We start from the raw sequence: 11,034 nt of genomic DNA, 5'->3' as shown, positions 1-11,034 counted from the left end.
TTTGAAGATACCACTGTAGCTAGCTAAAAGCTAGGCTAGGTTGAAGATACCAGTGTAGCTAGCTAAAAGCTAGGCTAGGTTTAAGATACCACTGTAGCTAGCTAAAAGCTAGGCTAGGTTGAAGATACCAGTGTAGCTAGCTAAAAGCTAGATTGATGATACTGTAGCTAGCGACCTCCACCTAATAATTATCAAAAACAAACGTCATTACCACCACATTAAACTAAAACGGGAGGCAACAGTCATATAATATAAATGGTTTAACAGCCAATGTCTATTATTTAACATTACTATTAAAATAGTAGTCACTTATAGGAATGGGTAATTGTTTACAAGTTGCTAGCAATCCCATAAAGCCATCACCGAAAACTACATATTTTCATTGTCTTCTGTGGTTATGGTAACTTCCTGTTCTTTGTGGACTGAAGACTAGGCAAAGTTAGGGAAAATTCTATGTGTGCGGCGTCCATCTCGCATCGGAGCCTTCAACTGCAAGGGGGCGTTGTGATGCCACTCCATTGTGGACGTCCCCATTGAAATGAATGACATCCGGTGCAACGTAACAGAGTGCTTATGGTGAATGAGGCTTTAGGCTACAGTGTTGATAATGGGGCCCCAATGACAACACTGAGCTGAATTATCCTGTAGCAAGTTCCCCCTCAATTCTGCCCAGTTTTTTTTGGGATGTACTGTGTACTTCTGTAATACTGTGTGGGGTAATCAGGCAAGGATGGGATATGTGGAATATGGCAGTTACATGATCCTGTAGAATACTGTATACCTCATCAATTCTATCCAGTTATGCAAAGTATTGTTTATTTCACATTAAATTAACCTCTACGAGATCGGTGTCCCGTATACGGGACGGTTGAGCTAACGTGCGCTAATGTGATTAGCATGACTGTTGTAAGTAACAGCAAACTTTCCAGGACATAGACATGTCTTATATGGGCAGAAAGCTTAAATTCTTCTTAATCGAACTGCACTGTCCAATTTACAGTAGCTATTACAGGGAAAAAATACCATGCTATTGTTTGAGGAGAGTGCACAACAACAAAAAACATATCATGACAACTGGTTTGATACATTCACCTCTGAAGGTAAATGATGTACTTACATTCAGTAATCTTGCTCTGATTTGTCATCCTGAGGGTCCCAGAGATAAAATGTAGCATAGTTTTGTTTGATGAAATCCATTTTTATATTCAAATGTAGGAACTGGGTTCTACAGTTTGAACCCCTGCTGTCTCTGGCTCCACACCCACCCCGCCCGGCCATCTAGAGGTGTGAAAGTTAGTGTATAAGCTAATGATCCATCATGTATGACATTCCTGGGAGTGTGCAAACTTCCATTTTGTATTACCATACCATGTTTGTATGTTCTCTATAGTTATGTACTTGAAAATGTGTCAACTGACGAATTTGGCACATTTGGGCAGACTTGATACAAAATAGTCCAGTATTGCAATGCTTCACTAGATCAATCTGAAACTTTGCACACACTGCAAATCTAAATTGCGCCTAAACTGCAATATTATATTGTGGCCTTCTCTTGCATTTCAAAGATGATGGAACGAAAGAAATGATAGAAAATGCATGTTTTTTTTGTTTGTATTATCTTTTACCAGATCGAATGTGTTATATTCTCCTACATACATTTCACATTTCCATAAACTTCAAAGTGTTTCCTTTCAAATGGTATCAAGAATATGCATATCCTTGCTTCAGGTCCTGAGCTACAGGCAGTTAGATTTGGGTCATTTTAGGCGAAAATTGAAAAAAAGGGTCAGATCCTTAAGAGGTTAACAAAAAAAAAATGATATGCTTTATTAATAAAGTTTGTTTGATTGATTGATTAAAAGATATAGAATGCGGCCTGTGCTGTGGCGTCCCTTCAGCCTCAACAGGTGGTTGTTTAGTAACTGCTGTGTGTGGGATCAGAACAGGAGCAACTCTGAATCAAATCACTGATCAGATACTTGGACGGCTAAAGTGAAACATTTACAAAAAAATAAAGCGTTTTCTTACACTGTTTTTTTGTTGTTGTTGTGTCTGAATCATATAGTAAATGTAGTTGTGTCTAACAGCGGGGGTTATAGATCTCTTGCCAGGAAAGTGAATAATCAGCAGAACAACAAAACAACAAACAAACAAAATTATTGTAGAAGACAGATGTCTTGTCTGATGTCATTCATGTGCCAAGTAGCAGTGAATAGAGAAACTGCAAGCGTGGCCATATTGTAGTGAGCGTCGTATGTCCAGATTAACATTATTCACTGAAACCAGTCAACTGTATGAGATAACAACAACTGATGAAATCACCAGAAAGTTGTGATGGCGCCAGGACGCAGTCTGACTGGTGACTCCAGGTGAAAGTTGTGATGGCGCCAGGACGCAGTCTGACCGGTGACTCCAGGTGAAAGTTGTGATGACGCCAGGATGCAGTCTGACCGGTGACTCCAGGTGAAAGTTGTGATGGTGCCGGGACGCAGTCTGACCGGTTACTCCAGGTGATAGTTGTGATGGCGCCGGGACGCAGTCTGACCGGTGACTCCAGGTGAAAGTTGTGATGGCGCCAGGACGCAGTCTGACTGGTGACTCCAGGTGAAAGTTGTGATGGCGTCAGGACGCAGTCTGACTGGTGACTCCAGGTGAAAGTTGTGATGGCGTCAGGACGCAGTCTGACTGGTGACTCCAGGTGAAAGTTGTGATGGCGTCAGGACGCAGTCTGACCGGTGACTCCAGGTGAAAGTTGTGATGGCGCCAGAACGCAGTCTGACTGGTGACTCCAGGTGAAAGTTGTGATGGCGCCGGGACGCAGTCTGACTGGTGACTCCAGGTGAAAGTTGTGATGGCGCCAGGATGCTGTCTGACTGGTGACTCCAGGTGAAAGTTGTGATGGCGCCGGGACGCAGTCTGACCGGTGACTCCAGGTGAAAGTTGTGATGGCGCCGGGACGCAGTCTGACCGGTGACTCCAGGTGAAAGTTGTGATGGCGTCAGGACGCAGTCTGACCGGTGACTCCAGGTGAAAGTTGTGATGGCGCCAGGACGCAGTCTGACCGGTGACTCCAGGTGAAAGTTGTGATGGCGCCAGGACGCAGTCTGACCGGTGACTCCAGGTGATAGTTGTGATGGCGCCAGGACGCAGTCTGACTGGTGACTCCAGGTGATAGTTGTGATGGCGCCAGGATGCAGTCTGACTGGTGACTCCAGGTGATAGTTGTGATGGCGCCAGGATGCAGTCTGACTGGTGACTCCAGATGTGAATAATCATTCTGCAACTATCATACAACTGTTGCCTTCAGGCGTCGTTCCTATTGAAGCTTATATTTGACCCTTTCAAGTATTATTTCTTAACGTGTTTTCCAAAGTTTCACATTTTTCTTCTAGTTCTGCACAGCAACACTTGATTCAACTAATCAGCTAATCATCATGCCCTTGATTAGTTGAATCTGGTGTGCTTATAGAACTAGAACAAAATACTGGGACAGTGGACCTATACCAGGTAGACCTATACCAGGTAGACCTATACCAGGTATGGTTATGATACTGGGACAGTGGACCTATACCAGGTATGGTTATGATACTGGGACAGTGGACCTATACCAGGTAGACCTATACCAGGTAGACCTATACCAGGTGGACCTATACCAGGTGGACCTATACCAGGTGGACCTATACCAGGTATGGTTATGATACTGGGACAGTGGACCTATACCAGGTAGACCTATGCCAGGTAGACCTATACCAGGTATGGTTATGGTGTAATGACTGTGTAATGATCCTATATGTCCATCCTCACCATGCTCACCGCTGAATAATGCATAGGCTCCCCTCTTCTCTCCCACAACTAACTGACTGATAGACAGACAACATTAGTCCAACCCAAAACATAATTTAGCCATTTAAAATTCAATTATTCTCCTCTGCAAACCCCCCAGACCGCCATTGGACCAGGGCGATCTCCAATCCCTCCAGTCTGTTAAAAGAGAGTCTAAATGGGATATAATGGGTCAGCTGGGTAGCTTGGCAAACACTGAATGGGGAGCAATCACACAGATCAAATATACAGGGGGAAATTGAGCTGGAATTCACACAGAGGCAAGGGGGAAATGGAGAGAGAGGGGGCAATACAAATTGATGGGTCCGGCAAACATAATAATGTGCTGCCCGGTCCATGTAATTATCCCTTTAAAAGGCACTGACACCGTAGAGGGCTGTTGACTGACGGCAAGAGAGAGTAAGAGAGAGAGAGAGAGAGAGAGAGAGAGAGAGAGAGAGAGAGAGAGAGAGAGAGAGAGAGAGAGAGAGAGAGAGAGAGAGAGAGAGAGAGAGAGAGAGAGAGAGAGAGAGAGAGAGAGAGAGAGAGAGAGAGAGAGAGAGAGAGAGAGAGAGAGAGAGAGAGAGAGAGAGAGAGAGAGAGAGAGAGAGAGAGAGAGAGAGAGAGAGAGAGAGAGAGAGAGAGAGAGAGACACAGAGAGAGACACAGAGAGAGAGAGAGAGACACAGAGAGAGAGAGAGAGAGAGAGAGAGAGAGAGAGAGAGAGAGAGAGAGAGAGAGACAGGTATAAAGTTACAGCCCTCTGTGACCTTCTCTATTCTTCTCTTTTAATATTTCCCCCCCCCTTGTTCCACATTGTTCTAAGTCCTGGCAATGTGACTGATTGATCAGACCAGTGGATGAACAGTAAAGATTAAGAGGATGAGTAATGAGCAGCATGTGCTTACACAGCGCTGTGGACTAATCCTGCCCCCCACTACCCGTCCCCACGGTCTCCCCTTTAGAGGAGCTCCCACCAGGGAGGACCCACAGACACACACAGCTCTGGCCAAGAGGGAGGACAGGACAGAGGAACTGACAGTGTTAACTAACTTCCACTGTCCAGCAGATCACACCACTGTTACAGAGACCAAGAGACTATCCAGGACCTGAGAGAGACTGAGAGATTATCGTATCTCCGTCACCAAGGGACAGAGAGGAAGGAGAGACTGAGAGATCATCGTATCTCCATCACCAAAGGAACAGAGGAAGGAGAGACTGAGAGATCATCGTATCTCCGTCACCAAGGGACAGAGAGGAAGGAGAGACTGAGAGATCATCGTATCTTCATCACCAAAGGAACAGAGGAAGGAGAGACTGAGAGATCATCGTATCTCCATCACCAAGGGACAGAGAGGAAGGAGAGACTGAGAGATCATCGTATCTCCGTCACCAAGGGACCGAGGAAGGAGAGACAACGTGGATACAGGACATCCAGTGACTGGGTGACCATAGGGGGGAGTGGATCTGGCCTAAAGAGGAACCGAACTGACCAGCCATCTGCCAGTCAGAGCTACCCATCCATCAGGACATTTCTGCACTCCAATAGATTGGCAGTGACACTTCGACTAACTTTTCCTGCATCGTCGCTGATTGCCACACAGCAGCTAGGCTCGTCATTGCGTTGGGAAACGATTTCAGAACTTCTAAGCCGTTTACAGTAACCTCTGGGGGGGGAAAGCGACCGGTCCACAAGACATCGTTAGGACATATTGACAAACCATGATGGAGGATCACCTGTCTAAGATCCATCCCTCCTCCTCCTCTCCAAGCCAATCTTCAGGGAGCAGTGGCACCGACTGTGACAGCAGAGGAGGTAAATGTTTGGCTGATATGGACTTCACATTATTTCTAAAAGCTGGTGCTCGGGCCAAAAGCTCGGCGAATAAAGGAAATAAAAGCCGCTCATGTTAAATGCTGCTCCAGAGTTGCTTTATTCTTGCAACACAACCAACGAAGTTCAGACCGCAATACACATAGTTTATTATAGATTGTGTTCCACAGTGAAGCACTTGGGATCAGCATTTACCACGTGTGGGCGCTTTTCTTCTTTACTGGCAGAGCAGGTGAGACCTCAGTGCTGCGTTCTCCCATTAGAAACAACAGGTTGCTGTCCAGATTGCTGGCACCATGATGAGCCTGACGGAATTGTTACTGATAACAGTCAACGTATAGATATTATGCAGATTACAAGCTTAGTCTGTGTGCGGCTCCAAATTTCAAATACTTTAAAGTAAAATGTCTGCTTTCTATCAGCGCTGACGTTTCAAATTGAATGCATTGAAATTTATTTTTATTTCATTGATACAAATATTAATTTTCAATGAGTAGAAAATACTATTTTTGGAATAACAAATAATTGAGAATTATATTATTTATGTTGGAGAGAAAAAAGTGATGTTGCTTAATTAAAATGTTCAATTATTTGATAGTTGGATCAACTATGCTGTCTCTAACTACTGTCTCAAACTACCCCACCTCTCTCTCTCTCTCTATTGTCCCCCAGCAAAGAGTCCAGCCCCGGGTAAAGCCCTGAGTCCAGCGCTGCTCTGTAAGGTCTGTGGAGACACCAGCAGTGGAAAACACTACGGCATCTACGCCTGCAACGGCTGCAGCGGGTTCTTCAAACGCAGCGTCCGACGGAGACTCATATACAGGTGAGTCGCCGTGGTAACAGACACTGTAGCCTAGTGTACAGTCAAACTACCCACTGATAGATAGGCTAACTGTGTCATCACAACTTTACATACAAATAAATAAAATAAAAAAATGTGATTTTAATACATTTAAGTTGATCCCGACTTCTTAGTTGACGTTTAAATCTCTAGAATAATGTATTATTTCACATACTGTGAAACTCTGCTAAAGATATGTTTTCCTCTGCTCATCCCAACAGGTGTCAGGCTGGTACGGGCATGTGCCCAGTGGATAAGGCCCATCGGAACCAGTGCCAAGCCTGTCGGCTGAAGAAGTGCCTACAGGCAGGCATGAACAAAGATGGTGAGTCGGTGAAATTCATTTATTTGGAGTCAAAGATAATAATCTGTTTTTCAGTATGAATAGATCTGAAAGTTTGTATAGTTCAGGTTAGAGTTGGGATATGTTTGTTGAGCAGTCTGTCTCCTTGGACGGTGAAGTGTAAAGGTGTGTCTTAACTCCCCCCCCCCCCCAGCTGTCCAGAACGAGCGTCAGCCCCGCAGCACGTCTCAGGTGCATCTGGACTCCATCGACGTGGACACAGACAAGGAGCACCTGGCCACCACACGGGATCCCACTTCCTCTTCCTCCTCTTCCTCCTCCTGCTCAGTGATCACCCGGCCCCACATCACCTCCACCTCCACCAGCTCCTCCTCTGCCCCCCCACAGCGCTGTGGCTCCTCCCCCAGCCCTCAGAACAACCACCGCTTCATGGTCAGCCTCATGACCGCTGAGACATGCGCTAAACTGGAGCCTGAGGATGGTGAGGAGGGTTTTATTATGGCTTTGTTGGCTGCTTTTCCTCCCTTTCTTTCTTTCTTTCTTTCTTTCTTTCTTTCTTTCTTTCTTTCTTTCTTTCTTTCTTTCTTTCTTTCTTTCTTTCTTTCTTTCTTTCTTTCTTTCTTTCTTTCTTTCTTTCTTTCTTTCTTTCTTTCTTTCTTTCTTTCTTTCTACTTCATCTTTCTTTCTCACGTATTTACAGTTTCTCTCACTGTTTCCATAATGTCCAGGTTTTATCTTTGTATTTAAATCATTTCACTTCTTTCACAGTTGATGAGAACATTGATGTGACCAGTAACGAGCCAGAGAGGGCGTCCTCAGACTACCACATGTCCCTGTACCCTTCCAGTACAGAGAACGTGTACGAGACTTCAGCCCGGCTTCTCTTTATGTCTGTTAAATGGGCCAAGAACCTTCCAGTGTTCTCCAATCTCCCCTTCAGAGACCAGGTAAGACAGGACACTATGATTGTACATGAAGACTTCAGTTAAAGGGTTTACTTACAGTATAAACTGCTTATAAAACATATCACTACATCGTTTGGTAATTGATAGTTTGTCAATATGAACACTGTCGTATAGCTCAAACAGGTAAACATGCGATGTTTTTTTTATGGTGCAAGGAATAGTTTGATACAACTTCCACCTGTTTTGAGACACTGTTTTGAGACACTTTGAGACACAGTTTGTGATGTCATGTTTATGACCTGTCACCAGTGACCTCTAACCTTGTGTGACCCCCCCCCACTGATCTGACTTCCTTTGTCCCCCTCCAGGTGATCCTGCTGGAGGAGGCGTGGTCTGAACTCTTCCTGCTGTGTGCCATCCAGTGGTCTCTCCCCCTGGACAGCTGTCCTCTGCTGTCCCTCCCTGACGTGTCCCCCACCACCACGCAGAGTAAGACATCCTACAGCAGCCTGGACCTGCGTCTGCTCCAGGAGGTCTTCAGTAGGTTCAAAGCCCTGGCCGTAGACCCCACTGAGTTCGCCTGCCTCAAGGCCATCGTTCTCTTTAAACCAGGTGGGAGCCTGGGGCGTCAGGGGGATGTTGTTTTTTTTGTTGTTGTTGCGGTGGTGTAATTTCTTTGCAATAAGAAGGGCCAGATATAATCTGTGGTGATGTTTTTGGGAACAGAGCTGAATGTAATGCAATACATATTTCTGTTTGATCTGGATTAGATTTACTGCCAGAGGTCTTTCTATTTCTGGGGGTATAAATTCTACTTCCACAGATTCTGTCTGGCCATGTGGATAATAAGACATACGATTGTTTGACTGGCTTCTACTCTTTGTTGTCACAGAGACCCGAGGTCTGAAGGACCCAGAGCAGGTAGAGAACCTACAGGATCAGTCCCAGGTGATGTTGGGACAACACATTAGATCACATTACTCCAGTCAGCCTGCCAGGTAGGATTCACTACGACCTCCCTGCACAACCTCACTGACCTCCCTGCACAATCATACTGACCTCCCTGCACAACCTCACTGACCTCCCTGCACAATCATACTGACCTCCCTGCACAACCTCACTGACCCCCCTGCACAACCTCACTGACCTCCCTGCACAACCTCACTGACCTCCCTGCACTCAAGACTCTTCCTTTATGCTCTTTTATCCACATGGATCTGGATTCCAATGTATGTATAGCTAGCTACTAACCTGAAGAATGAGAGTATGTTCAATTGGCTGGTGAAATCAAATGTCACTTTTAGGGATCTGTAAATGACTTGATCTTGATATTATCTTGATAGCTTTTAACAGAATTGGAATCAGTTTCATTTTCTATTTTTTAGACAGTTCAGGACTTTGACGGAATCTCTTTGCTGTAAATACAAAGTGTATAACTCACCACCCTTCGCTGTCTCTCTCTCTCTCGGTGTAGATTTGGGAAGCTCCTCCTGCTGTTGCCCTCTCTGCGTTTCGTCAGCTCCGAGCGGATCGAGCTCCTCTTCTTCCACAGGACCATCGGCAACACCCCTATGGAGAAACTGCTGTGTGACATGTTCAAGAACTAATACACAGAGAAACAAAATGGACGCTCAGTTATACTGCACTAAGACACAGAGAAACAAAATGGACGCTCAGTTATACTGCACTAAGACACACTGCAAGGGAACATGCTGACAGCAAGAACTAATACACAGAGAAACAAAATGGACGCTCAGTTATACTGCACTAAGACACACTGCAAGGGAACATGCTGACAGCAAGAACTAATACACAGAGAAACAAAATGGACGCTCAGTTATACTGCACTAAGACACACTGCAAGGGAACATGCTGACAGCAAGAACTAATACACAGAGAAACAAAATGGACGCTCAGTTATACTGCACTAAGACACACTGCAAGTGAACATGCTGAAAGCTAACAAACTGCCGTGTTGTAACAGAATGTTGTGAATCTGTTATTTGCTGTGTGTAAGAAAACCATGTAAATACGTTATCGCTGTAAGAGAGTGTTGAAAACGGACCTGCTTTTGAGCTTTGTACTGTTGGACAGAAAGTTTGTGTTTCATATCTTCAGTTACGTTTCTGTCTAGCTGTCCATTATGTCTTTTTTCACGATGTCATGTAATATATTTATATACAATCTGTTTGGTGTTAGATACTGTACATTTCTGCTGTCATAAATATGTGTGCTGTATTTATGATTTCATGCCTTGATAAATTGAAACTTGTACTTTCGTGTTTACGTATTTCTTTCAATGAAGCACACGGCTGGCAGGCCTACATTTGAGCCAAGACGGTTACCTTTCTTCCCTCTATGACAGTTTCACTGAACTGAAGGGGGTGACTAGAAGCAGGGTTTACAGTAGGATATATATTAACTGAAGGAGATGACTAGAAGCAGGGTTTACACCAAGATATCTATTAACTGAAGGAGATGACTAGAAGCAGGGTTTACAGTAGGATATATATTAACTGAAGGACATGACTAGAAGCAGGGTTTACAGTAGGATATATATTAACTGAAGGACATGACTAGAAGCAGGGTTTACACCAAGATATCTATTAACTGAAGGAGATGACTAGAAGCAGGGTTTATACCAAGATATCTATTAACTGAAGGGGTGAATAAAAGCAGGGTTTACACCAATATATATATTATAGATATATGGAGGCTTAAATATCCTGATCTAGTGAGATATACATGGCGGAGACTCAATCAAGCTAGTCGTCTTGACTTCTTTCTTATGTCATTCTCGTTGGCACCAAAAGTTTAAAAAGTGTTGATAGGGGACAGAATGCCGTCGGACCATCATATAATTGGCATATACATTACTCTTACTGAATTTCCATGTGGGCGAGGATATTGGACATTTAATCAAAGCCTATTGGATGATAACTTGTTTTTATCTAGGACAGAGGAATTTATAAATTATTTTTTCCGACATAACATAGGTACAGCAAATCCCCTTATTGTATGGGACACCTTTAAATGTGCCTTTAGAAGCCATGCAATTCAGTACTCATCTCGAAAACAAAAGCAATTTAGGTCGAAAGAGTCCATACTAACAAAGGAAATAGAAGGTCTAGCAGAACAGATAGATAGCAATAAAAACTGTAACATAGAGGCTCAGAATAAATTAGAGGAAAAACAAAAAGAAATGGAGAAACTTATTCAAGAAAGATCAAGTGTAATATATTATAAAAATAAAGCAAACTGGATGGAATATGGGGAAAAATGCACCAAATTCTTTTTAAATCTTCAACATAGGAATGCTACCAAAAAT

General features: G+C 44.0%; 1 protein-coding gene across 1 annotated transcript; it reads left to right on the top strand.

Moving 5' to 3' along the window:
* Positions 1-4,774: 4,774 nt before the first annotated feature.
* nr2e3 (nuclear receptor subfamily 2, group E, member 3) lies at positions 4,775-9,980 on the top strand. Its single transcript, XM_041857573.2, has 8 exons — positions 4,775-5,638; positions 6,329-6,479; positions 6,719-6,822; positions 6,995-7,282; positions 7,570-7,748; positions 8,075-8,318; positions 8,599-8,704; positions 9,181-9,980. Exons 1-8 carry the CDS (start codon positions 5,545-5,547, stop codon positions 9,311-9,313), a joined length of 1,299 nt encoding a protein of 432 aa, XP_041713507.1. The 5' UTR covers positions 4,775-5,544; the 3' UTR covers positions 9,314-9,980.
* Positions 9,981-11,034: the final 1,054 nt, after the last annotated feature.

The sequence above is a fragment of the Coregonus clupeaformis genome, unplaced genomic scaffold (genome assembly GCF_020615455.1).
Source record: "Coregonus clupeaformis isolate EN_2021a unplaced genomic scaffold, ASM2061545v1 scaf0572, whole genome shotgun sequence".
NCBI classification, from domain to species: Eukaryota; Metazoa; Chordata; class Actinopteri; order Salmoniformes; family Salmonidae; genus Coregonus; species Coregonus clupeaformis.
This window is presented reverse-complemented; position numbering and strand designations above follow the sequence as displayed.